This window comes from Aythya ferina, assembly GCF_964211825.1.
Source record: "Aythya ferina genome assembly, contig: HAP1_SCAFFOLD_393, whole genome shotgun sequence".
In the NCBI taxonomy this organism is placed as follows: Eukaryota; Metazoa; Chordata; class Aves; order Anseriformes; family Anatidae; genus Aythya; species Aythya ferina.
Window position 1 is genome coordinate 12,732 of NW_028181177.1, and position 26,298 is coordinate 39,029.

At 70.1% G+C, this 26,298-nt stretch overlaps 4 protein-coding genes across 4 annotated transcripts; 3 read left to right on the forward strand and 1 right to left on the reverse strand.

Annotated features, from left to right (window-relative positions):
* Positions 1-645: 645 nt before the first annotated feature.
* On the forward strand, positions 646-2,554 carry LSM2 (LSM2 homolog, U6 small nuclear RNA and mRNA degradation associated). Its single transcript, XM_084540298.1, has 5 exons — positions 646-743; positions 856-923; positions 1,033-1,063; positions 1,313-1,372; positions 1,622-2,554. The coding sequence occupies exons 1-5, from the start codon at positions 741-743 to the stop codon at positions 1,745-1,747; spliced, it is 288 nt and encodes a 95-aa protein (XP_084396424.1). The 5' UTR covers positions 646-740; the 3' UTR covers positions 1,748-2,554.
* A 394-nt stretch (positions 2,555-2,948) lies between these two features.
* Positions 2,949-17,111, forward strand: VARS1 (valyl-tRNA synthetase 1). Its single transcript, XM_084540292.1, is given in 32 exon segments — positions 2,949-2,966; positions 3,808-4,213; positions 4,583-4,735; positions 4,804-5,100; positions 5,295-5,373; positions 5,466-5,566; positions 5,872-5,996; positions 6,360-6,524; positions 8,121-8,202; positions 8,285-8,404; positions 8,699-8,807; positions 8,900-9,003; positions 9,554-9,644; positions 9,730-9,854; positions 10,233-10,336; positions 10,786-10,944; positions 11,276-11,366; positions 11,903-12,008; positions 12,328-12,398; positions 12,874-12,999; positions 13,068-13,172; positions 13,258-13,326; positions 13,423-13,501; positions 13,911-14,038; positions 14,430-14,585; positions 14,726-14,863; positions 14,866-15,060; positions 15,131-15,171; positions 15,476-15,587; positions 15,959-16,135; positions 16,457-16,606; positions 16,984-17,111. Coding segments are annotated over 31 exon segments (4,002 nt in total). The 5' UTR covers positions 2,949-2,966; positions 3,808-3,883; the 3' UTR covers positions 17,098-17,111.
* A 1,068-nt stretch (positions 17,112-18,179) lies between these two features.
* DDAH2 (DDAH family member 2, ADMA-independent) lies at positions 18,180-20,837 on the forward strand. The gene is given in 8 exon segments (XM_084540294.1): positions 18,180-18,543; positions 18,545-18,736; positions 19,236-19,335; positions 19,561-19,634; positions 19,712-19,741; positions 19,743-19,832; positions 20,076-20,219; positions 20,701-20,837. Coding segments are annotated over 8 exon segments (855 nt in total). The 5' UTR covers positions 18,180-18,435; the 3' UTR covers positions 20,818-20,837.
* Positions 20,838-21,335: 498 nt separating this feature from the next.
* Positions 21,336-26,245, reverse strand: ABHD16A (abhydrolase domain containing 16A, phospholipase). Its single transcript, XM_084540293.1, has 20 exons — positions 26,116-26,245; positions 25,778-25,834; positions 25,590-25,656; positions 25,418-25,504; positions 25,232-25,317; positions 25,066-25,142; positions 24,870-24,974; positions 24,037-24,151; positions 23,829-23,930; positions 23,690-23,753; positions 23,330-23,379; positions 23,129-23,252; positions 22,946-23,050; positions 22,782-22,845; positions 22,634-22,690; positions 22,453-22,515; positions 22,296-22,372; positions 21,793-21,891; positions 21,645-21,691; positions 21,336-21,541 (listed from the first exon to the last, which is right to left on the reverse strand). Exons 1-20 carry the CDS (start codon positions 26,221-26,223, stop codon positions 21,458-21,460), a joined length of 1,638 nt encoding a protein of 545 aa, XP_084396419.1. The 5' UTR covers positions 26,224-26,245; the 3' UTR covers positions 21,336-21,457.
* Positions 26,246-26,298: the final 53 nt, after the last annotated feature.

A 26,298-nucleotide genomic window follows, 5' to 3' on the forward strand; every position in this document is an offset into this window, starting at 1 on the left:
CCCTAACCCTAACCCTAACCCTAACCCTAACCCTAACCCTAACCCTAACCCTAATCTAACCCTAACCCTAACCCTAACCCTAACCCTAACCCTAACCCTAACCCTAACCCTAACCCTAACCCTAACCCTAACCCTAACCCTAACCCTAACCCTAACCCTAACCCTAACCCTAAGAGAACACTAACCCTAACCCTAACCCTAACCCTAACCCTAACCCTAACCCTAACCCTAACCCTAACCCTAACCCTAACCCTAACCCCTAACCCGAACCCGAACCCTAACCCTAACCCTAACCCTAACCCTAACTTCTAACCCGAACCCGAACCCCGAACCCGAACCCGAACCCGAACCCGAACCCGAACCAAGTCCAAAGTTCGAGAACTACCTTTCTCGGCATGCTCTGGGCACCAAACATGGCCTCCCGGAAGTCCAGAGTCGGAGAACTACATTTCCCGGTATGCTCTGGGCACCCAGCATGGCGTCCCGGATGTCCAGAGTCCTAGAACTACATGTCCCGGTATGCTCTGGGCACCCAACATGGCGTCCCGGATGTCCAGAGTCGGAGAACTACATTTCCCGGTATGCTCTGGGCACCCAACATGGCGTCCCGGATGTCCAGAGTCTTAGAACTACAGCTACCGGCATTCCCCGGTGTTTCTCACACAGGGTCTGGGGGCGTGCCGTCAGGCTCGAGTGGGCGTGGCCGGAATTTGCCGTGCGCGCGCTTCCCGGCGGTAGCGATGGTGCGGTTGGTGGGGGGGGGTGGTTTTGGGTGGATTTCGGGCGGTTTTGGGTTTTTTTTGGGGGGGGGTTCGGGGCTTGGCGGCGCCCCCTGACCCCCCCCGCCCCCCCCAGCTGTTCTACTCCTTCTTCAAGTCCCTGGTGGGCAAGGACGTGGTGGTGGAGCTGAAGAACGACCTCAGGTGACCCCGGGATCCCCCCAAAATCCGGGGGGACCCCCAGGACCCCTCCCCCACCCCGGGACACCCCCCCGGGACCCCCCCCCCCACTGACGCTCTCGCCCCCCCCCAGCATCTGTGGGACGCTGCACTCGGTGGACCAGGTGAGTGGGGGGATTTTGGGGGATTTTGGGGGATTTTGGGGTTGGAGGGGGGCCAGGGGGGATTTTGGGGGGATTTGGGGGGGATTTGGGGGTTGGGGGGGCTGAGGGGGGAATTTTGTGGGGGCTGGGGGGAGATTTGGGGGGGTTGGGTCCTTAGGGGGGGGCCGGGTGGGGGTCCTGGGGGGGGGAATTTTGGGGCAGGGGGGAGGATTTGGGGGGGGTCTCACCCCCTTCCCCCCCCCTCCCCAGTACCTGAACATCAAACTGAGCGACATCAGCGTCACCGACCCCGAGAAATACCCGCACATGGTAAGGGGGGGGGGGGGGTTATGGGGTCGGGACCCCCCCCGGGACCCCCCCCCCAATCTTTGGGACCCCCCCCCCAATTTTTGGCTTCCCCCTTGGCAGCCGCGGGTGCGGAACCACCTGGGGAGGGGCTCCCTGCTGTGCCCTACAGCCACCGGGGGCGCTTTATGGGACTGGGACCACCCTCTGTAATGGGGCCGGGACCCCCCCCATGGGGCCGGGACCCCCCCCAATTTTTTTGGGCCCCCCCAGCTGTCGGTGCGGAACTGCTTCGTGCGGGGCTCGGTGGTGCGCTACGTGCAGCTCCCCGCGGACGAGGTGGACGCGCAGCTGCTGCAGGACGCGGCCCGCAAGGAGGCGCTGACCCAGAAGCAGTGAGGGGGGCCCCAAAAAAACCCAAAAACCCCCAAACGGCCCCGAAACGGCCCCAAGATGACGACGATGACGACGACACCCCCAGCACAACGGGATCTGCCCCCGCGGCGGAGGATGGGGCTGCGAGGGAGGCGCTGACCCTGTGAAAACCCCGAAACCCCCCCAAAAAAAACAAATCCCCCCAAATCCCATAACCCTCCAAAACTCCCCCCAAAAAAACAACCCCCCCCAAAAATCCCATAACCCCCAAACCCTGCCCTAAAACCCCAAACCTCCCCCCAAAAACCCCAAACCCCAAAACCCCCAAAAAACCCCAAATCCCCCCAAACCCCATAACTAACCCTTCCAAACCCCAGAACCCACCCCAAAACCCTATAAACCGCCCCAAAGTCCTATAAACCGCCCCAAAACCCTCTAACCATCCCCCAAACCCCGTTACCACCCCATAAACCCCCAAACCCCATAGCCCCCCCCGAACCCCATAACCAACCCCTCCGAAAGCCCATAACCCACCCAAACCCCCCAATCCCCCCCAGATCCCCTAACCCCAAGTGTTGCAATCCCCCAAAATCCCCCACGCAGCCCCAAAATCCCGCAATCCCCCTCAAAAATCCTGCAGCGTTCCCCAAAATGCTCCAATCCCCCCTGAATCCCATAATCCCCCCCAAATCCCCCCAAAATCCCGTACTCCCCCCCCAAATCCCATAATCCCCCCCAAATCCCCCCTAAATCCCGTAATCCTGCCCTGAAAACCCCCCACGCGCCCCGGGTTTGGTGTTGGGAAGGAATAAACGGCACTGGGTGCTCAGAGCTGCTGCGGATTTGGGGTCGTTTCTGGGGGATTTGGGGTTTGGGAGGATTTGGGATTTTGAGGGGGATTTGGGGTTTTGGGGGAATTTGGGGTTTTGGGGAGGATTTGGGGGGAGATTTGGGGTTTGGGGGGGGATTTGTGTTTGGGGGGGGCCGCGGCAGCTGGGGAAGGGGGCGTGGGGGGTGATCGGGTGCCGGGGACGCGGCGCTTTTGGGGCGAATTCCTCCCTTTTCGGGGCCGCGGCAGTGGGTCCTCCAACACCCCCCTCCCCCGCCCTCCGGGACGCGGCGCTCTGTCCTCCCGCCTCTCTACTGCCCTCCGCCTCTCCGCCAATCAGCGCCGGCCGCGTCACGTGGTGCGCGCATGCGCGCCGCCACCCGGGCCTTTCCCTCCGGGCTCCGGCAGCGGCAGGTGCGGGGGGCGCCGGAGCGGGGGGGGGGGGGGGCAAAAAAAACACCAAAAAAGCCTTTTTTTGCCCATTTTTTTGCCCCATCCAAGGTAGCTGGCAGGGACTCGGGGCCGTTCGCGGCCGCTTTTCCCCCAGTCCCGGCCCCCCCCGGGCGCCCCCCCCCCTTTGGGCCCCGTTTGCGGCGCTTTAAAAGAGATTTAAAAAGTAACTGAACCCGAATTGGGGCGAACTGGGGCGATTTCGGCCCATTTTAACCCCCTCCCCTCCCCCCCACGTGCTCTGCAGGCCGCGCTGTGCGCCCTTTAATTCCTTCCCCCCCCCAGCCCCCGTTTACACCGATTTCAGCCCAGTTTTACCCGATTTCCCCCCAATTTAACGCGTTTAAACCCCAATTCCAGGCGGCTCGGGGCGAGTTGAGCCGATTTGGGCCGATTTCCCCCCATTTTAACCCCGTTTCCACACCACCACCGCCCATTTACATCGGTTGAACCCCCATTTAAACCATTTTAACCCCGACTTAACCCAATTTCGCACAAATTTACCCCAATCTGACCCCATTTCACCCCAACCTGCCGCGCTCTGACCCAATTCGTCCCGATTTCCCCCCATTTTGCCCCAATCCCACCTAATTTTCCCCCATTTTAACCCAATTCCTGCCGATTTCCCCCCATTTTAATCCGATTTCCCCCATTTTAACCCATTTTTCCCCCATTTTAATCCAATTCGTCCCGATTTCCCCCCATTTTAATCCGATTTCCCCCATTTTCCCCCATTTTCCCCCATTTTCCCCCATTTTAACCCATTTTCCCCCCTTTTCCCCCCTTCTCCCCCTTCTCCCCCCAGGCTGTGCGCTCCCCTCTGCGCTCCCCTCTGTCCCGTCCCTGCTCTCTTCAGTTCCGGCTCCCTTTGGCTCCCCCCCATGGCCCCCCCCCAGCTGTTCCTGGCGCCCCCCCCCGAGGCCCCCCCGTCCCAGCGGGTGCTGATCGCGGCCCGCTTCGGGGGGGGGGTCCCCGAGGTGCTGCGGGTGCCCCCCGCCGCCCCCCCCGGGGGCCCGGGCCCGCTGCCGGCCCTGCTGAGCGCGGGGGGGGCGCTGGTGGCGGGGGCGGGGGCGGCCGCGCTGCTGCTCGCCCCCCCCCACATGCTGGGGGAGGGGGCCCGGGGGGGGGCCCTCGTGCGCCAGTGGGAGGCGTTCGCCGACGGCGAGCTCAGGACGGCCGGGGCCATCCTGGGGGCGGGGGGGGCCGAGAAGGTGAGTGGGGGGCTGGGGGGGGAATAAGGGGGTGGGGGGGTAACAAGGGGGTGGGGGGGCTGAGAAGGTGAGGGGGGGGACTGGGGGGATAATAAGGGGATGTGGGGGTAATAAGGGGGGGGGGGGGGGGCAGAAAGTGGGGGGGGAGCAATAATGGGGGGCAGAAATTCTGGGGTGGGGGAAATTGGGGGGCCGATGGGGAGGGGGGGCAAGAAGGGGAGGGGTTGGGGGGGGCAGAGAAACCCCCCCAGTGGCATTTGGGGGGGGCGAGGGCATTTGGGGAGGGGGGCTAGGCAGACCCGGGGGGGCTCCCCCCACCTTGGGGGGGGTTCCCCAAATTTTAATCTGTTTTTTTTTCCCCCCCCCCAGGAGCGGGCGCAGCAGGCGCTGGGCCGGGCGCTGGGGGCCCTGCAGCAGCACCTGGCCCCCCCCGGGGCCCCCCCCCGGCCCTTCCTGGTGGGCGCCGCCGTCACCTTGGCCGACGTGGCCGTGGCCTGCGCCCTGCTGCAGCCCTTCTGCCAGGTCAGGACCCCCCCCGGCCCCCCCCGGCCCCCCCCGATTAATTCATGAACTAACGAGCCCCCCCGCAGGCGCTGCCCCCCCCCGCCCGCGCCCCCTTCCCGGCCGTCGCCCGCTGGCTGCGCTCCTGCCTGCGCCTCCCCCCCTTCCAGGCCGTTTTGGGGCCCCCCCCCGAGGCTCTGCTGGAGGAGAATTTCGGGGGGGGGCCCCCGAAGCCCCTCCCGGAGGCGGGGGGGGGTGGGGGGGGCCAAGAGGAGGCGGCCCCCCCCCAAAAGAGCGCGGCGCAGCTGAGGAAGGAGGCGAAGAAAAAGGAGAAGATGGAGAGATTCCGGCTGAAAATGGAGAAGGAGAGGGAGAGGGGGGAGAAGGTACCGGGGGGGGGGCAAAATAAATGGGGGGGGGAAAAGAGGAGGGGGGGGGGGAAATAAGGGGCAAAAAGGGGCAGTAAGGACCTGGGGGGGGCCAAAAAAGGGGGTGTGGGGGGGAAAAAAGGGGCTGGGGGGGGCATGGGGGGTTTGGGGGCCCCGTGGACCCCCCCCGATATTTTGGTGCCCCCCCCCAGCCGAAGCCCCCCCGCAAGGAGCGGCGTGAGCCGGGGGTGCTGAGCTACGACCTGCCCACGGCGCCGGGGGAGAAGAAAGGTGAGGGCGGGGAGCCAGAAATGGGGCAAAAAAAGCCCAAAAAGGGTCCGGAGAGACGCGGGGGGGGCGCTGACCCTCGTGGCCCCCCCCAGACGTGTCGGGGCCCCTGCCTGAGGCCTACAGCCCCCGCTACGTGGAGGCCGCCTGGTACAGCTGGTGGGAGGCACAGCGCTTCTTCAGCCCCGAGGGGGGGGTGAGTGGGGGGCACGGGGGGGATGGGGGGTCACGGGGGGGTTGGGGGGGATTTGGGGGGGTCAGAGGGGACTGGGCGGGGATTTGGGGGGGTCACAGGGGGCTTGGGGGGGATTTGGGGGGGGGCATGAGGGGCTGGGGGGGGTCACAGGGGGCTGGGGGGGTCACGGGGGGGGCGGAGGGGGTCACAGGGGATGAGGGGGCTGGGGGGGGATCCGGGGGGGTCACAGGGGTCACGGGGGACTGGGGGGGTCCTGGGGGGGGTTGGGGGCGCAGGGCCCCCCCCGATGTCCGTTTTCCCCCCAGAGCTGCGGCGCGGAGCCCTCCCCCCGCGGGGTGTTCGTGATGTGCCTGCCCCCCCCCAACGTCACCGGCTCCCTGCACCTCGGCCACGCGCTCACCGTGGCCATCCAGGACTGCCTGGCGCGATGGTGCGACCCACGGCGGGACCCACGGCGGCCCCATAGCTGCCCCATGGCTGCCCCACATCCCCTGCCCCACATCCCCTGCCCCACATCTCCTGTCCCCCGTCTTGCCCACATCCCCTGCCCCATATCCCCACCCCACACCCAGCCCCACATCCCCTGCCCCACATCCCCTGCCTCACATCCCCTGCCCCATATCCCTGCCCCACATCCCCTGCCCCATATCCCTGCCCCACATCCCCTGCCCCATATCCCCACCCCACACCCCGCCCCACACCCCGCCCCACATCCCCTGCCCCATATCCCCTGCCCCACATCCCCTGCCCCACACCCCTCCCCACACCCCGCCCCACGCCTCCCTCCCCGCAGGCACCGGATGTGTGGGGCGGCCACGCTGTGGGCCCCGGGCTGCGACCACGCCGGCATCGCCACGCAGGTGGTGGTGGAGCGGCGCCTCTGGAGGAGCGCGGGGCTCAGCCGCCACCAGCTCGGCCGCGAGCGCTTCCTCAGCGAGGTCTGGAAGTGGAAGGAGGAGTGAGTGCCCCGGGACCCCACGGACCCACGGACCCACAGAGCCCACAGAGCCCACAGAGCCCACAGAGCCCCACAGAGCCCCACGGACCCCACAGAGACCCCACAGAGCCCCACAGAGACCCCATGGACCCAACATAGACCCCACAGAGCCCCCACTGACCCCACAGAGCCCCACAGAGACCCCACGGACACCACAGAGACCCCACAGAGCCCCACAGAGCCCCACGGACCCCACAGAGACCCCACAGACCCCACAGAGCCCCACGGACCCCACAGAGACCCCACAGAGCCCCACAGAGCCCCCACTGACCCCACAGAGCCCCACAGAGACCCCACAGAGGCCCCACTGACCCCACAGAGACCCCACGGACCCCACAGAGACCCCACAGAGCCCCCACTGACCCCCCAGAGACCCCACAGAGACCCCACAGAGCCCCCACTGACCCCACAGAGACCCCACAGAGCCCCACAGAGACCCCACGGACCCCACAGAGACCCCACAGACCCCACAGAGACCCCACGGAGACCCCACAGAGACCCCACGGACCCCACAGAGCCCCACAGAGACCCCACAGAGCCCCTGTGCTGCCCCACGGACCCCACAGAGACCCCACAGAGCCCCTGTGCTGCCCCACGGATCCCACAGAGACCCCACGGACCCCACAGAGACCCCACAGAGCCCCACAGAGACCCCACAGAGACCCCACGGAGACCCCACAGAGCCCCCACTGACCCCACAGAGCCCCACAGAGACCCCACGGACACCACAGAGCCCCACAGAGACCCCACAGAGACCCCACAGAGCCCCTGTGCTGCCCCACGGACCCCACAGAGACCCCACGGACCCCACAGAGCCCCACAGAGACCCCACAGAGACCCTACAGAGCCCCCACAGAGCCCCTGTGCTGCCCCACGGACCCCACAGAGACCCCACAGAGCCCCACAGAGACCCCACGGACCCCACAGAGCCCCTGTGCTGCCCCGCGGACCCCACAGAGCCCCGCAGATCCTACAAACCACATATCCTGCCTTATAGATTCTACAGACCCCATGTCCTGCCCCATAGATCCTACAGACCCCACAGATCTTACAAACCTCACAGACCGCACGTGCTGCCCCATACGTGCTACAGACCCCACAGAGTCCGTGTCCTGTCTTATAAATCCTACAGACCCAACAGAGCCTACAAACCTCACAGATCCCCCAATGCCCTATAGATCCTACAGACCCCACATCCTTCCCTATAGATCCTACAGACCCCATGTCCTACTGCACGGACCCCATATCCAGCCCCACAGAGCCCATGTCCAGCCCCACAGCACCCCATAGAGCCCTATAACATCCCGTAGAGCCCCATAGCAGCCCTTGGTACCTCATAGCACCCCACACAACCCTATAGCACCCCATAACACCCCATAGCACCCCATAACCCCCTCCCAGCACCCCATAGAGCCCCATAATGCCTCCCAGCACCCCATAGCGCCCCATAACCCCCCACCAGCACCCCATAGGACCCCATAATACCCCCCAGCACCCCATAGCGCCCCATAACGCCCCCCAGCACCCCATAGACCCCACAGCCCCCCCTGTCCCCAGGAAGGGCGACCGCATCTACCAGCAGCTGCGCAGCCTGGGCGCCTCGCTGGACTGGGAGCGCGCCTGCTTCACCATGGACCCTGTGAGCGGGGCGGGAGGGGGCTGGGGGGGTTGAGGGGGTCCCGGGGGGCCCTGACCCCTTTTTTTCCCCTTTTCCCCCCCAGAAAATGTCGCGGGCGGTGACGGAGGCGTTCGTGCGGCTGCACGAGCAGGGGCTGATCTACCGCAGCACCCGGCTCGTCAACTGGTCCTGCGCCCTCAAATCCGCCATCTCCGACATCGAGGTGGGGCGGGGGGCTATGGGGGGGCGGGGGGGGGTTATGGGGTGGGGATGGGGGGGATATGGGGGGGTTATGGGGGGGCTGGGGGGGTATGGAGGGGTTTGGGGGGGTTATGGGGGGGCTATGGAGGGGGTATGGGAGGCCTGGGGGGGTTATGGGGCGGTATGGGGGGGTTATGGGGGGGCTGTGTCACTGTGGGGCAGGGCCGTGGGTCTCTGTGGGTCGCCGTGGGGCAGGGCTATGGGGCAGGGCCGCGGGTCGCCGTGGGGCAGCCCCGACCCCCCCCCCGCCCCCCAGGTGGACAAGAAGGAGCTGAGCGGCCGCACGCTGCTGGCGGTGCCGGGCTACGAGCGCCCGGTGGAGTTCGGGGTCCTGGTGGCCTTCGCCTACCCCCTGGAGGGGCCCGGTGGGTGCGGGGGGGGGCGGGGGCAGGCGGGAGGGGCCGGGCGAGGCCACGCCCCCCTGACCCCGCCCCCTTGTGTCTGGCCCCGCCCCCAGGGGGGGAGGTGGGCCCGGAGGAGGTGGTGGTGGCCACCACGCGCCTGGAGACCATGCTGGGGGACGTGGCCGTGGCCGTGCACCCCGACGACCCCCGCTACCAGGTGGGCGGGGCCTGGGGAGTGGGCGGGGCCTGAAGGGGGTGGGAGGGGCCTGAAGGGGGTGGGAGGGACCTGGAGGGGAGTGGGCGGGGCCTGAAGGGGGTGGGAGGGGCCTGAAGGGGGTGGGAGGGACCTGATGGGGGTGGGAGGGGCCTGAAGGGGGTGGGAGGGGCCTGAAGGAGAGTGGGCGGGGCCTGAAGGGGGTGGGAGGGGCCTGAAGGGGGTGGGAGGGACCTGAAGGGGGTGGGAGGGGCCTGATGGGGGTGGGAGGGACCTGAAGGGGAGTGGGCGGGGCCCGAAGGGGGTGGGAGGGGCCTGATGGGGGTGGGTGGTGCTTCTTGGGGGTGTGGGGAGTGGGCGGGGTTGTGGGGAGTGGGTGTGGCTGGTGGGAGTGGGTGGGGCTTGTGGGGAAGGGTGGGACTTCTTTGGGCGTGGGGGAGTGGGCGGTGCCTTGGGTGGGCGGGGCTTTCTTGGGGGTATGGGGAGCGGGTGGTGCCTGTGTGGGTGGGCGGGGCTTCCCGTGGGCGTGGTCCCAGCGAGGCTCCGCCCACAGCACCTGCGGGGGCGCCGCGTGCGCCACCCCCTGACCGGCCGCAGCCTCCCGGTGCTGCAGGACCCCTTCGTGGACCCCGCCTTCGGCACGGGTAAGGGGGCGGGGCCTGAGGGGGGCGGGGCTTGGTGGGGGCGTGGTCCTCGGCTGCCCCGCCCACCGTCTGGCCCCGCCCCCAGGCGCGGTGAAGCTGACCCCCGCCCACGACCCCACGGACTTCGAGGTGGGGCAGCGCCACCGCCTGCCCTGCCTGGGGGTCCTGGGGGAGGACGGGCGCATGGAGAACGTGCCCCCCCCGTACCTGGTGACTGGGGGGACGGGGGGGACTGGGGGGGATATGGGGGTGGGGGGGGGATTGGGGGGGATATGGGGGGCATGGGGGGTGGATATGGGGGCGTGGGGGGGGATTGGGGGCGTGGGGGGGGATTAGGAGGGGATATGGGGGCATGGGGGGGGGATATGGGGGTGTGGGGGGGATTGGGGGCGTGGGGGGTATGAGGGGGGGTATTGGGGGGGATGTGGGGGGGGATTGGGAGGATGTGGGGGTATTGGGGGGGCACATGGGGGGGATTTGGGGACAGGGGAAATGGGGGGGTCACGGGAGGGCCATGGGGTGGGGGCAGGAGGTGGGGGGGGCTGTGGGGGGGGCTGCGGGTGACCGATGTGTGCCCCCCCCCCCCCAGGCATGCGGCGTTTCGATGCCCGCGCGGCGCTGCTGCAGGAGCTGCAGGAGCGGGGGCTGCTCAGGGGGGTCAGCGACAACCCCATGGTGGTGCCCATCTGCAGGTGGGGGGCTGGGGGCGGCTATGGGGCGGGGGGGGCAGGGGGGCAGCTATGGGGCAGGGGGGCTGCTATGGGGCGGCTATGGGGTGGTTATGGGGCAGTTACACGGCGGTTATGGGGTAATTATGGGATGGCTGTGGGGCAGCTGTAGGGTGCACGTGGGGTTGCTGTGGGCTGGCGATGGGGCAGCTACTGGGCCCGTTATGGGGTGTGTACGGGGCGGGTGTGGGGCGGCTATGGGGTGGCTGTGGGGCGGTTATGGGCTGGTTATGGGGCAGCTATCGGGCAGCCATGGGGCGGCTACGGGGTGGTTATGGGCTGGCTATGGGGCAGCCATGGGGCGGCTACGGCGTGGTTATGGGCTGGCTATGGGGCAGCCATGGGGCGGCTGTGGGGTGTCTGTGGGGCGGCCGTGGGGCAGCCGTGGGTCACGGCCCCCCCGCCCCCCCCAGCCGCTCCAAGGACGTGGTGGAGCCGCTGCTGCGGCCGCAGTGGTACCTGCGCTGCGCGGGGCTGGCGCAGGGGGCGGCCGACGCCGTGCGCCGGGGGGAGCTGCAGATCCTGCCCCAAAACCACACCCGGACCTGGTTCCAGTGGATGGACAACATCCGGTGAGGGCGGGGGGCGGGGGGGGCATAGCATGGGGGGCACCCATGGCATGGGGGGCACCCATGGCATGGGGGGCACCCATAGCACGGGGGGGGACCCATAGCATGGGGGGGACCTATAGCATCGGGATCCTGCCCTATAGAGCTGGGAGCCTGCCCCATAGCTGGGGGGGGCACTCCATAGGTGGGACCCTGCCCCATAGCAGGAGGCACCCCATAGCTGGGCTCCTACCCCATGGACCTGGGGCCCCACAGTCCCAATTTCCCCAGCCCCATAGCCCCCACCCCAGCCCCACAGCCCCCCCAGCCCCCCCACGAGCTGTGCCCCCCCCAGGGACTGGTGCATCTCGCGGCAGCTGTGGTGGGGGCACCGCATCCCCGCCTACTACGTCAGCATCGAGGGGGAGGACGAGCCCCCCGGGGAGGTCAGCGGGGCCGGGGGGGCTCTGTGGGGCCGGGGGGGGGCTCTATGGGGCCAGGGGAGGCTCTATGGGGCCGGGGGGGCTCTATGGGGCCGGGGGGGCTCTATGGGGCCGGGGGGGCTCTGTGGGGCCGGGGGGGGCTCTATGGGGCTGGGGGAGTCCCTGTGGGGCTGGGGGGGGGCATGGGGTCCCCATGGGGCCGGGGGGGTCCCTATGGGGCTGGGGGGTCCCTATGGGGCTGGGGTTCCCTGTGGGGCTGCGGGAGGCTCTATGGAGGCGGGGGGGTCCCTATGGGGCCAGAGGGGGTTGTAGGGGTTCTGTGGGGCCATGGGGGTCCCTGTGGGTCCAGGGAGGACAAGGGGGGTCCTGGAGTGGTGGGGGCGTCCCTATGGGTTCGGGGGGGTCCCAGAGGGACAGGGGGGCTCTATGGGGTCGGAGGGGTCCCTATGGGGTCAGAGGGGTCCCTGTGGGGCTGGGGGTGTCCCGGGGGGTCCGGGGGGGGGTCCCAGGGGCGCGGTGCCGAGCCCGGGCCGTGGCAGGAGGAGGAGGCGCGGCGCTGGGTGAGCGGCCGCAGCGAGGACGAGGCCAGGGCCAAGGCGGCCGCAGCCATGGGGGTGGCCCCCGAGCGCCTCCGCCTGCGGCAAGGTGGGCACTGGGAGGGACTGGGGGGCAATGGGAGGCACTGGGAGGGAACTGGAGGGAACTGGGAGGGACTGGGGGGCACTGGGAGGGCACTGGGAGGGTGCTGGGGGCACTTTGAGGGTGCTGGGAGGGACTGGGGGGCTACTGGGAGGCTACTGGGAGGCTACTGGGGGCACTGGGATGCACTGGGGAACACCAGGGGAGCTACTGGGAGGGTGCTGGGGGGTTCTGGGGGCTACTGGGGGGGTCCTGGGGGGGTGGCGGGGGCTCCCTGGTGGGTACTGGTGCTTACTGGTGCTTACTGGTGCGTACTGGTGTGCAGACGAGGACGTGCTGGACACGTGGTTCTCCTCCGGCCTCTTTCCCTTCTCCATCTTCGGCTGGCCCGAGCCTGTGAGGGGGGGGGAGTTCGGGGGGGGGGCTGGGAATTGGGAGGGGGTCCCAGGGACTGGGGGGGGGCTCAGGAATTGGGGGGTGGCTCATGGGTTTGGGGGGGGGCTGGGAATTGGGGGGTCCCAATAATTCAGGGGGGCTCTCAGGATCTGGGGGGGGTCTCAATGACTCGGGGGTGGTCTGAAGATTTGGGGTGGGTCTCAGGAGTTGGGGGGGTCCCAATAATTGGGGGGGGGGTCTCAGGGACCTGGGGGGGTCTCAATGACTTGGGGGGGGTCCCAGGACTTAGGGGGTGTCTCAATGACTCGGGGGGGCGGGTCTCAAGATTTAGGGGGGGTCTCAGGATTTGGGGTTTCTCAGGATTTGAGGGGTCTCAATGACTCGAGGGGGCTCCCAGGATTTGGGGGGGGGGCTGTGTGCCCCCGGGGGGGTCTGTGCACCCCCAGGGGGGGTCGCTGACCCCGTGCCCCCCCAGACCCAGGACCTGTCACGCTTCTACCCGGGCTCGCTGCTGGAGACGGGCCACGACATCCTGTTCTTCTGGGTGGCGCGCATGGTCATGCTGGGGCTGGCCCTCACCGGCCGCCTGCCCTTCCGCCAGGTGGGGGCCCCGAGAGGCTGGGGGGGGCTGCGGGGCCGGGACCCCCCCGTAACGCGTGTGCCCCCCAGGTGTACCTGCACGCCATCGTGCGGGACGCGCACGGGAGGAAGATGAGCAAATCCCTGGGCAACGTCATCGACCCCCTGGACGTGGTGGGGGGCATCAGCCTGCAGGTGGGGGGGGGGTTATGGGGCCGGGGGGGGCAGCGGGGGGCTGTGGGGGGGCTTTGGGGGCCACACACCCTGTGCCCCCCCCCAGGGCCTCCACGAGCAGCTGGAGAGCAGCAACCTGGAGCCGGCCGAGCTGGAGCGGGCACGGGAGGGGCAGGTAACGGGGCCGGGGGGGGGATTTGGGGCCGGGGGGGGATTTGGGGGGGGCACGGCCCTCACGGAGCCCCCCCGGCCCCCCTGTGCCCCCCCCCAGAAGCGGGATTTCCCCAACGGGATCCCCGAGTGCGGCACCGACGCGCTGCGCTTCGCCCTCTGCGCCTACACCGCCCAGGGTGAGCCCCCAAACAGCCCCCCCAGACCCCAAACAGCCCCCTCAGACCCCAAATAACCCCCCCAAACCTCAAATAATCCCCCCTAGACCCTAAATAACCCTCCCTCACACCCTAAATGCCCCCCCTGGCTGCCCCAGTGACCCCAAATGACCCCCTCAGACCCCAAATGACCCTTCCAAACCCCAAATGCCCCCCCCAGACCCCAAATACTTCCCCAAACCCCAAATGCCCTCTCCCCCGGCTCCCCCAGCAAACCCAAATGCCCCCCTAGACTCTGAATAACCCCCCCAAACCCCAAATAACCCATCCCAAGCTCCCCCCAAACACCCCCCCAGACCCCAAACGCCCCCCACACACCCCAAATAACCCCCCCGACCCCAAATCCCCCCCAACCCCTCTGCCCTGGCAGGCCGGGACATCAACCTGGACGTGGGGCGGGTGCTGGGGTACCGCCACTTCTGCAACAAGGTCTGGAACGGCGCCCGCTTCACCCTGCGCGCCCTCGGGCCCTGCTACCAGCCCCCCCCCGGCCTGCAGGTGGGTGCCCCCCCGTGCTGTGGGGCTGGGATCGGTCTGTGGGGCTGGGATCAATCTGTGGGGCTGGGATCCCATTTGTGGGGCTGGGATCAGTCTGTGGGGCTGGGATCCCATTTGTGGGGCTGGGAGCTGTGCTGTGGGGCTGGGGGCCCTCTGTGGGGCTGGGAGCTGTGCTATGGGGCTGGGAGCTGTGCTGTGGGGCTGGGATCAATCTGTGGGGCAGCCCCATAGCTCTGGATCCCTCTATAGGTCCATGGCTGCCTGGGGTGGCGGAGTGCTGGGTGTGGGGTGGTGTGGGGCCATATGGGGCTGTGTGGGGCTGGTTATGGGGCTGTGTGGGTCCATGTGGGGCTGGCTATGGGGCTGCCCCATATCCGTGTCCCCCCCATAGGTCCGGGGCCGTCTGGGGCTGGCGGAGCGCTGGATCCGGAGCCGCCTGAGCCGCGCCGTGGCCGCCTGCGGGGCCGCGCTCGAGGCCTTCGACTTCCCCGCGGCCACCGGCGCCGTGCACGGCTTCTGGGTCTACGAGCTGTGCGACGTCTACCTGGTACGGGGGGGCCATGGGGGCGTGGGGGGTCATGGGGGCGGGGGGGACATGGGGGACATGGGGGGGCACAGGGAGCTGGGGGGGGGGCCATGGGGGCGGGGGGGCACAGGGGGCTGACGTGGACCCCATTCCCCCCCCAGGAGTGCGTGAAGCCGCTGCTGGCCCGGGCGGCCAAGAGGGGCGAGGGCGGCGCTGGACCCCCCCCCCGGCTGAGGAGGAGGAGGAGGAGGACGAAGACGAAGGCGCCGAGGATGAGGATGCTGAGGAGGGCGGGGAGGAAGGCGAGGCCGGGGGGGGGGCGCTGGGGGCGCGGGCGCTGGCGGTGCGGGACACGCTGCGGCTGAGCGCCGAGGCCGGGCTGCGGCTGCTGGCCCCGTTCATGCCCTTCCTGGGCGAGGAGCTCTGGCAGCGCCTCCCCCGCGCCCCCCCCGCGCCCCCCAGCCTCTGCGTCTGCCCCTTCCCCGAGCCCCAGCAGGTGAGGGGGGGCGGGGGGACCCCCAACGGGACCACCCTCAGGGACCCCACACGGCCCTGGGACCCCCCAGGGACCCCCCGACATCCCCGTCAGCCCCAGGGACCCCCACAAGTCCCTGGGACACCCCCCAATCCCTGCCTCCCCCCCCAAGGACCCCACCACCACCCCTGCTCCCCCCCCCAGGGCCCCCCCCCACGTCCCTTTTTCCCCCCCCACGTCCCTGTTCCCCCCCCAAGATCCCCCCACATCCCCAAGCCCCCCCCATCCCTGTACCCCCCCAGGAACCCCCCCCACAGCCCTGCCCCCCCCACCCCTGCTCCCCCCCCATCCCCTTCAGGGGGGATGCTCGGTGTCGGGGGGGTCAGGGGCTGTAGAGCCCCCCCCTCAAGCCGTGCCCCCCCCGGTGCCCCCCCAGTTCTGCTGGCAGGACCCCGCAGCGGAGGCGGCGATGGAGCTGCTGCTGGGGGCCGCCCGCGCCATCAGGGGCCTCCGGCAGCAGCACGGGGTCACCCGCGGCCGGCCCCCATGTGAGGGGGGGCGGGGGGGGGGGGGGGGGGGGGCAAGGGGGGGACATGGGGGGGTAAGGGGGGGCTGGGGGGGGCTTGGGGGTGAATGGCGGGTGAATGGGGGGGGTAAGGGGGTTATGGGGAGGTTATGGGGTATGGGGGGGTCAAGGGGGGACATGGGGGAGTTGTGGGGTGTCTGGGGGGGTCCTGGGGGGGTTATAGGGGGGCTATGGGGGGGCTATAGGGGGTCCGGGGGGGTTACGGGGGGTTATGGGGGGGTATGGGGGCTCTGGGGGGGTTATGGGGGGGTGATGGGGGAGTTTTGGGGTGTCTGTGGGGGTGTCCCCGCCCCGGGGGGGGCGCTGACACCCCCGTCCGTGTCCCCCCCCCAGGCTTCCTGCAGTGCCCCCCCGGCCCGTGGGTGCAGTGGTTGCAGCGGGGGGGGGGCGCTGCTGCGGGCGCTGGGCTCGGTGGGGGCCGTGCGGGTGCTGGGGGAGGGGGAGCGGCCCCCCCCCGGCTGCGCCGTCGCCGTCGCCTCCGAGCACTGCACGGTGCACCTCCTGCTGCCGGTGAGGGGGGGCACGGGGGGGGCAACCCCTGGGGGGGGCCTGAGCCCTGGGGGGGGGTCCTAAACCCCTTCAAGGGGGCCTAGGGGGGTCCTGAGCCCTGGGGGGGGGGGCTCTGAACAATGGAGGGGGCAAAATGGGGTCTGGGGGGGCTGAATCCCTCTGGGGGGGGGCTCTGAGCCTTCTGGGGGGGGTCCCAGTCCCCTTGGGGGGGGGGGTCTCTCTCTCGGGGGGGGGGGTCCCATCCCCCCTGGGGGTCTCCCATCCCTTCTGGGGGTCTCCCTGCCCGCTGTGGGGGGGTCTCTGAGCCGTGTCCCCCCCCAGGGCCCGCCAGCCCCCCCCCTGGAGCTGGAGCGTTTGGGGGCGCGGCGCCAGGAGCTGGAGCGGCTGCGGGGGCGGCTGCTGGAGCGCCGGGGGGGGGCCGGCTACGCGCAGAAGGTGCCCCCCCACGTGCAGGAGGCCGACGCCACCAAGGTGGGGGCCGGGGGGAGCCTGGGGGGATGGGGGAGGGGCCTGGGGGGGGGCATTGGGGGCTGGGGGGGTCATTGGGAGCTATGGGGGGGTCCTGGGGGGATCACTGGGGGGCTGGGGGGGGCTGGAGGAAATGGGGGGGGGGCCTGGGGAGGGATCTTGGGGTTTAGGGGTGGCCGGGGGGGCCTGGGGGAGAGCCTGGGGGTTTTGGGGGGGAGCCTGGAGGAAGTGGGGGGGGCCTGGGGGGGGTCCTATGGGGATGGGGGGGGTTTTGGGGGGCTGGGGGGGGACCTGGGGGGGGGTCTGGGGGTTTTGGGGTGGGTCCCATGAGGCCAGGGGGGCCTGGGGGGGTCCCTAAAACACCCCCTCTCCCCCCCCAGCTGGCGCAGACGGAGGCGGAGCTGCAGAAGGTTCTGGAAGCGGAGGAGCTGCTGCGGGGGGGGGCGCTGAGACCCCCCCTGCCCCCCCGCCCCCCCCCCCCCCTTCCCCATTAAAGGCGTCCTCAGCACCCCGAGCTGCTCCTGGGGGCGGGGCCAGGGCGGGGGGCGGGGCCGCGGGCGGGGCCTCGTTACCTGGCAACGGGAGGGGGCGGGGCTTGGGGAGGGGCCTGAGGCCCAGTGCTCCCAGTACAGCCAAGCACTCCCAGTACCTCCCAGTGCTCCCAGTATCTCCCAGTGCCCCCCAGTACCTCCCAGTGCGTCCTGTACTTCCCAGTACAGCCCAGTACCCTCCAGTACCTACGAGTGCTCCCAGTACAGCCCAGTGGCACCACCTCCCAGTACTTCCCAGTGCTCCCAGTATTTCCCAGTACCCCCCCAGTGCCTCCCAGTACAGACCAGTACAGACCAGTGCCTCCCAGTATCTTCCAGTCCCCCCCTCTCTGCTCCCCCTCCCCTCGCCGCCAGCTGGAACCAGAGGGCGTGGCCCAGGCCCCCTCAACCCCGCCCCTCGGGGGCGTGGCCTCGTCGGTCCCCACCCCCCGGGGGTCGCGGCCAGGCCCCGCCCCCGCCGCGCAGACAATGGGGGGGGGAGGGGGGAGGGGGCGCCGCGGGGGCTGCCGGGAAGGCGGAGGACCCAGGCGGGAGGACCCGGCCCGAGCGCGGTGCGGGGGGGGGGGGGGGGTAATTAACGGGGGTAGTTAATTAGGGGGGGTAATTAGCGGGGGGGTTAATTGCGGGGGGCAGGGGGACTGCGGGGGGCAGCCACGGGGCTCGGGGGAGGGGGGGAGGGGCTGGGGGCGGGGTTGGGGCTGGGTTTTGGGGTTAAAAGCGGGGATTTGGGGGTTTGGGGTCAGAGCCGGGGGGGTGGGGTCAGGGGTCAGGGGTTGGGGGCGGGGTTGGGGGGCGAGTTTGGGGTCAGGGATGGGTTTTGGGGTCATTGTTGGGGTTTTGGGGTCTGGGTCAGGGTTTGGGGTCAGGGGCGGGGCCCTCACCCCCCCCTTCCCCCCCTCCAGGCCCCGGACCCCCCTGCCCGCATCATGGCGAGCTGAGGACCCCCCCCCAGGACCTCCTGAGACCCCCCCCCAGGACCCCCAAAGCCCCTCAGTGACCCCCCAGGACCCCCAAAGCCACTTGGTGACCCCCAGAACCCCCCCAGGGACCCCCAAGACCCCCCCAGGAGCCCCCAAAGCCATTCAGTGACCCCCCGAAGGACACCGAGGACCCCCCAGGGACTCCCAAATCCCCTTAGGGACCCCCCGGGGCCCCTAAGGACCCCCCAGGACCCCCTAGGACCCCCCCCAAAGACCCCCCAGAACCCTCTCAGAACCCCCAAGACTCCCCCGGGACCCCCCCAGGGACCCCCCAGACCCCCCCCAGGACCCCCCCAGGGCCATGTCGGGCCCGGGCTCCTTCGGGCGTTTCAGCCACGCGGTGGTGCGGGCGCTGCCCGAGGCGGGGGGGGGCGGAGGAGGAGGAGGCCGGGGGGGGGCCGGGGGGGGAGCCCCCCCTGGACCTGGCCAAGGCCCACCGGCAGCTGGGGGTCCTGGCGGGGGTCCTGCGCCAGCAGCTGGGGCTGCAGCTCCTGCAGCTGCCCCCCGCCCGGCCCCGCGCCGTGCTGCTCGAGGACCTGGCCGTGGTGCAGGGGGGCACCGCGCTGCTCACGCGGCCATGGATGCCTGCACGCAGGGATGAGGTGGGGGGGTCGGGGGGGGGTCATTGGGGGTAATTGGGGGGGTCATGGGGGGTCATTGGGGGGGTATGGGGCGTTATAGGGGGGATATGGAGGGGTTATAGGGGGGGCACTGCGCTGCTCACACGGCCATGGATGACAGCATGCAGGGATGAGGTGGGGGGGGGCGTGGGGGGGGTCATTGGGGGTCGGGGGGGGGTATGGAGGGGGTTTGGGGGGTTATAGGGGGGGCACCGCGCTGCTCACACGGCCATGGCTGCCTGCACGCAGGGACAAGGTGGGGGGGGGTCGTGGGGGGGTCGGGGGTGGTCATGGGGGGGTCATGGGGGGATATGGAGGGGTTGGGGGGGGTTCTGGGTGGTTATAGGGGGACTTCAGGGGGATTTTAAAGGGACTTGGGGGGTTATGGGGGTTTCAGGGGGGCTATGGGGGGGGTTCTGGGATTTGGGGGCATTTAGGGGGGTTTTGGGGTCGGGGGGGTGACGCTTTGTGCCCCCCCCAGCTGGGCAGCGTGCGGGCGGTGCTGGAGGAGCTGAAGCTGCGCGTGGTGGCGCTGACAGATGAGGGGGCGACGCTGGATGGCAGCGACGTGCTCTTCACCGGTGGGGGGGGACCCCAAAATTCAGGCTACACCCCCCCAAAAAGCCCCCCCCATTAATAAACACCCCCAACCCCTCCCAAAACCACCCCAAACCCAAACCGGGGCCCCAAAACGCTGCCCCTGGGGTGGGAGGGGTTGCACGGAGCGGTGTCCCCGTGACCCCCCCGTGTCCCTGTGCCCCCCCCATGTCCCCATGACCCCCCCCCCCAAATTGTGCCCCCCCCAGGCCGTGAGTTCTTCGTGGGCATCTCCTCGTGGACCAACCACCGCGGGGCCGAGGCCGTGGCCGACACCTTCCGGGTGAGCCCCTTGTGGGGGGGGGGGGGATTTATTTTTTTGCGGGGGGGCTTTTAACCCTTTATTTGCCCCCCCCAAAGGATTTTGCAGTGTCCACGGTGCCGGTGTCCGGGGGGGGGGCACCTGAAGAGCTTCTGCAGCATGGCCGCCCCCGACACCATCGCCATCGGCAGCAGCGAGGCGGCGCGCAGAGCCATCAAGGTGGGGGGGGCACAATTTGGGGGGGGGCACGGGGACACGGGGGGGGGTCATGGGGACATGGGGGGGGCACGGGGACATGGGGGGGGCACGGGGACACCTCTCCATGCGCCCCCTCCCACCCCAGGGGCAGCGTTTTGGGGCCCCGGTTTGGGTTTGGGGGGAATTTGGGGGGGTCCCCCTGCTGGGGGGGTCCCGGGGGGGTCCCGGTGCGCCCTGCCCCCCCCCATGCCCGTGCCCCCCCAGGCCATGGAGCAGCTCTCCGACCACTCCTACGGCCGCCTCTCGGTGCCCGACGACCCGGCCGGGAACTGCCTCTACGCGCGGGGGGGCGCGGGGGGGGCCGTGCTGGTGCACCGCAGCCCCGAGGAGTTCCCGGGCAGCCTGCAGGTGGGCGGGGCTTCGGGGGGCGGGGCTTAGAGGGGGCGGGGCCAGAGGGGTTGGGTTAGGGTGGTGGTTGGGGAAAGGGCGGGGCTTGATGGGTGGGGGCGTGGTCTGAGGGCGGGGTGTAAAGGGGCGTGGTTTAAATGGGGAGGGGTCAAAGGGGGGTAAGGGTGCGAGGGAGCTGGGTGGGAGGGGCTTGAGGGTGGGGGCGTGGCCAGACGGGCGTGACCGAAGGGGGCGTGGCTTAAACAGGCGGGGCCAAATGGGGCAGGGTCGAGATGGGCGGGGCTAAGGGTGAGGGAGTGGGAGGAGCCTGGAGTGGGTGGGGAAAGGTGCGGTGGGCGAGGCCTCGGATGGAGGGGGCGTGGCCTTTGTGCAGGGGGCGTGGCTTGGGGCCAAGCAGGGCTGGGGGCAGAAGGGAGCAGGGGGCGTGGCGCTGAGGGGGCGTGGCCGCGAGGGGCGTGTCCCGACGTGTCCCCGCCCCCAGCCGTTCCAGAAGCTGCCCGGGGTGACGCTGGTGCCCGCGGCGCTGAGCGAGGCGGCGAAACTGGGGGGGGCGCTGAGCTCCTGCTGCCTCCTCATCAACCCCCGGCAGCACTGCTAGGCCCCCCCCCGGGACCCCCGAGCTCCAGGACCCCCCCAAAGACCCCCCCGGAGCCCCCCAGATCCCCTGGGACCCCCCCAGGACCCCGCAGAACAATCCTGGACCCCCCCAAGACCCTCTGGGAGCCCCCCCGGGACCCCTCCCAGATCTCTGGGACCCGCCAGGACACTCCTGCCCCCCCCCAGGCCCCCCCAGACCCCCTGCCCCCCCCAGATGTAAAGGACCCCCCCTGGAATTCCCCCAGGACCCCCTGGTCCCCCCCCAGATGTCTGGGACCCCCCCTGCAGTCCTTTGCCCCCCCCCTGCTGGTGCTGCCCCTCCCTGGGGCTGCTTTTACTGGGGGGGGGCCCTGTAGCTGCCCCCCCCCCCATTATTTCAGCTTGGCTCACTAATAAAGGACAGAACCACGCGGGGGGGGCACTGCGGCCATGATTTCGGGACCCCCCCCCTTTTATTTACCCCCCCCCTTTTATTTTACCCCCCCTATTTCCATGCCCCCCCCCCCACGACGCCGTGGCACCAGTACCAAAAATACCTTTACTCCGTGCTGGGGGGGGGGAATGAGGAATTTTGGGGGGGGGGGGGGGCAATGTACAGCGTGCGGGGGGGGGATTTGAGGGGGGGGCACGGAGCGGGGGGGTCACAGGCTCCAGGGCAGGCGGAAGGCGTGGGGGGGGAGGGGGGTGCAGTGCGAGGCCTCGAAGTTCTGCAGGTGCTTCTGCGCCTGGGGGGAGGCAATTAAGGGTTAATTACACGGGGGGGTAATTAAGGAGAGGGGGGGGTAATTAAGGCGGGGGGCGCTAATTAGGGCCCCCCCCAGCCCTTACCAGGAAGAGGGCCAGCTGCTGGCGCTGCTCCACCGCCATCTCCTCGCCTTTTTTTGGGGGGGGGGGGGGGGGGGGGGCGTTAATTGGGGGCTGTGCCCCCCCCCCCCCAGCCCCCTGCCCCCCCCCCCGATGCCCCCCCCGCGCTCACCCAGGCTCCAGGGGAAGGGGGGGGCGCGCTCGGCGGCGAAGCCCCCCAGGGTGGCCTCGCACCAGGCCTCGTCCAGCCCAACGCGCCGCAGCACCGCGCCTGAAACGGGGGGGGCGTGGGGGGGGCACCTCCTGGGTACCCCCCCCCCCGGAGGGAAAGGGGGTGGGGGGGGAGGGGGGTGAATGGGGGGGGTTAGTAGGGGCTGGGGGGGTCCCAATTGGGTGTGTGTGGGGGGTAATGGGGTCGGGGGGGGGCCTTAATGGGGTCTGGGGGGGTTCCAAAGGGGTCCGGGGGGGGTTAATGGGATGTGGGGGGGTCCCAATGGGGTGGGGGGGTTAAAGGGGTGGGAATGGGGTTAATGGGGGGGGTCCCAAAGGGGTTGGGGGGGGGTCCCAATGGGGTGGGGGGGTTAACGAGGCCTGGGGGGGGTTAATGGGGTCTGGGGGGGGTCCCAAAGGGGTCCGGGGGGGCCCTTTCCCCGCGGGGGGGCCGCTTTCCCTTACTCTCCTCAGCGGGGGTGGCGGCCGCCAGCCACTCGCGCACCACGCGGGCGCCCTCATCGGCCATGATCTTGGGGTACCTGGGGGGGCGGGGGGGGGATTTCAGAGCCCCCCCACCTCAAGGAGCCCCCCCCGACCCCCCCCGTGTCCCCCCCCTCACCGGTGCTGCAGCAGCTTCAGCAGGAGGTCGTTGCCGCGGTTGGAGGCGAGGTCCTCAGGGACCCTGTGGGGGAAAGGGGGGGGGGGGGGCTGCATTTTGGGGAGGGGGGGCACCAAGGGGAGCCTCACCCCCCCCAACCCAGTTTTTGACCCCCCCACCCCAATTTCCCCCCCCCACTCACGTGGTGGTGATGATCTCGTCCCGCGTCCTCCTGACCAGCAGCACGGGGCCCTGGTACCTTTATTTTTTTGGGGTGGGGGGGTTATTTTTTTTTGGGGGGGTCACACGATGGCAGAGCCCCCCCCCCAAGCACTGGGGGCCCCCCCTACCTGCAGAGCTGCTCCCCGTTGTTGAGGTTGAGGTGCTGCCGCACCGTGCGTGTCACCAGCTCCCCTGCACCATTAATGGGGGGGGTAATTAATAAAAGGGGGGGTTAATTAGCAAGAGGGGGGTGATTAATAAATGGGGGGGGTCAGGGGGGGGTGGGACTCACGCCAGCTGCTGGGCAGCACCTTGAGGGCCAGGGGCACCAGGTCATCGAAGGAGGCGTCGAGCACCAGCGCCCCGATCTCGGGGTACGACATCGCCGCCCACGTGGCTGGGGGGGGTTGGGGTCAGTTTTAACCCCGGGGGGGGTCCTGGAGCCCCCCCCTCCCTCGCGGCCCCCCCCCCGTACCGGTGAAGCCGCCGATGGACCAGGCGTAGAGCACGAGGTCGCGGGGGGCGAAGCCGAGGCGCTGCAGGGCGTACTGCACCACCACGTCCATGGCGTTGGCCTCGCTCTGCGGCAGCGGCACCCCCTGGGGGGGCGGGGGGGTTATTTGGGGGAGGGGGGGCCCAAAATTCAAGGGGAGGGGGCTGGGGGGGGGGCGCTCACCGTGCTGCCTGCGAAGCCGGGGTGGTTCCAGCCCAGGACGGAGTAGCCGGCTGGGGGGGGGGGGGGAAAGGTGTCAGCCCCCCCCCGGGTGAAATAAATGCCCTAAGGACCCCCCCCAAATTAAAGGGCCCCCCTGAAAATAAAGAGTCCCAACGAAATGAAGAATCCACAAAAAAACAAAAAGCCCCCCCAAAAAAAACAAAGAGACATCCCTAAAGGGGATGAGACCCCCCCGGGGAGGAGCCCATGGGGTGCGGGGGGGGTCATGAAGATAAGGGGGGGCCCTATGGGGTGGGGGGGGGGGAAATTGGGGGGGTGCAAAATGGGGGGGGGGCACAAAATAAGGGGGGGGGGCCGTACCTTCCAGCGGCGTGGCCAGGCAGCCCACCTCGTAGAAGCCGGCGTTGCCCTCGCAGCAAATCACCTGGGGGGGGGGTGTGAGTGTGGGGGGGTCACACACACTCGGGGAGCCCCCCCCGCCCCCCCCGCCCCCCCTCACCAGTTTGTGTCCGCGGGGGCCGGGGGCCGTGCGCCGGTCGATGAACATGGTGTCGATCTCGTTGCCGTCGCAGGCCAGCAGCTTGGCGCGCCGCCCGCCGCACTGGGGGGGGTCCCAATAAATGGGGGGGCCCCAATAAATGGGGGGGGCCCCAATAAATGGGGGGGGTCCCCAGGAAGGGGGGGGTCCCCAGAAGGGGGGCGCTCACCTCCTCCACCAGGCGGGCCTGGCCCTGCAGCAGCACCGGCAGCAGCGCGCGCTGCAGCAGCCGCACCGAGCCCGGGAACAGCAGGCGGCGCCCCAGGGTGTGCGCCAGCACCAGGCTGCGGACACGCCCACCGGGGGGCGGGGTCACCGCGGGACACGCCCACAAAGGGGAGGGGTCGCGGGGGGCACCGCCCATAAAGGGGAGGGGGCGTGGGGGGCGTGGACATAGAGGGGGAGGGGGAAAAGGGGTGGGGAGGGGTGGGGCCACGCCCACTCGGTGAGGGTGGAGGCCCCGCCCACCAGCGCGGCCTGGCCACGCCCACTTCCTTAAAAGGAAGGTGTGGTGCCCTGCCTGTCCCACAAAGGGGTGTGGCATCGGGGAGCCCCGCCCACATGCACCCCAAGGTTCCTGCTCACTCCTCCCTCTGACCACGCCCCCCACAAGCCCCGCCTCCACGAGGACACGCCCCCAAACAAGCCCCACCCCCAGCTGCCACACCCCACCGAGCCCCTCCCACCTAAAGGGGCGTGGCCAGGGGAAGCCCCACCCAAACCCACGAACCCCCAAACCCACCCCCGCCCCGCCCCTTGCCCCACCTCTGACCCCACCCACTCAAACCCCGCCCCTTTCCCCACCCACCACGAAGCCCCGCCCTCCCACACCAAATGGGGCGTGGCCAGTGCGAAGCCCCGCCCCCTCCAGACCATCTCCCCACCCACACCATTCCCACAAACCCCTCCCACCAGGAAACCCCACCCCTTTAGGCCCCACCCCTTTAGACCACACCCCTCCAGACCCCACCCCTCAGGCCCCGCCCCTTTGGCCCCGCCCACCTGGCCAGCTGGCAGGGCAGCTTCTTGAGGGCCCCCAGGACGCCGGCGGCCGCCCCTCGGTGCCGGGGGGGGGCGCGCAGCAGGGGCACGGCCCGAGCCCCCCCCCTGCGGGCGGGACGGGTCAGGGGGGGCCCAAATCTCAGAGGAGGGTCCCAAACATTTGGGGGGGGGCCCAAAAAGGTGTGGGGGGGCTCACCAGGGCCTCCCGGCGCTGTCCCAGCGGAAGTCCACGGGCCAGCTGCGGAAGTCGAAGGTGTAGGCGGCCAGCTTGCGCTGCGGGGGGGCACACAGAGGGGGGGGGGCGTTTTTAGGGCCCCCCCTCGCCCTCTGAGCCCCCCCCCACCCCACAACGCCCCCCCCACCTTGACCTCGGGGGTGCCCAGGCGGTGGCTGTCCTCCAGCACCGTGATGAACTCCACGTACTGGGGGTTGCTCCAGCGCCCGATGCCTGGGGGGGGGGGGTTGGGGTTGGTTTTTTTTTAAGGGGGGGTCCTCAGGTTCAGGACCCCCCCCCGGGTACATTTGGGGTTTGTTTGCCCCCCCCTCACCTCGCAGGCAGGCGACGCCGGCCAGCAGCAGCAGCACGGTGGCGGCGCAGTGGGACAGGGGCACCACGCGGGACATCGTCAGCAGCCCTGGGGGGGGGGGGTTAACGGGGAGCCCCCCCCGGCACCGGGGAGACCCCCCCCAAATAAAAAGCCCCCCCCCGCCCCCCGGTACCTTTGCGGTAGAGGTAGAAGACGGCGAGGGGGGAGGCGTAGCAGGAGATGGACCACAGCACCGAGGCCTGGGGGGGCGGGGGGGGGTCAGCGGCACCGGGGGGGCACCGAGCCCCGGGGGGGGGCACCGAGCCCCGGGGGGTCCCGCAGAGGGGTTTTGGGGGGGTTTTGGGGGGTTTTGGGGCTCACCAGCGCCAGCACGCTGTCCGTGTGCTTCTCCAGCCCCCGCGGTTGGTAGTACGAGTCCTGGGGGGGGGGGCAGGGGGTGAGACCCCCCCTCCGTGACCCCCCCGTCCCGTCCGGGCCCCCCCGGTCCCCGTTCCCCCCCTCCAGCCCCCCCTAGTCCCGGTACCCCCCCCCAGACCCCTCCCCCTCCCGGTACCCCTCCCCAGCCCCTCCCCCTCCCGTTATTTCCCCCCCCGGCCCCCCCCATCCCGGTAACGCCCCCCAGACCCCTCCCGCTCCCGGTGCCCTCCCCCCCCAGCCCCTCCCCTCCCGGTGCCCGCCCCCCGGCGCCCCCCCCGCACCCAGCTGGGCTCCCGGGGCCCCTCCCCGCCGGGCCCGAGCCCCCCCGCTCGGGGCCGGTGCACGCGGTAGAGGCGCGGCCCCAGGACGCAGCTCAGCAGCTTCGCCATCGCCGCCCCGCCGGAAGCGGCACCCGGCGCGGGGCGGCACTTCCGGGGAGCGAGGGGGAGGGACTTCCGGCCGCG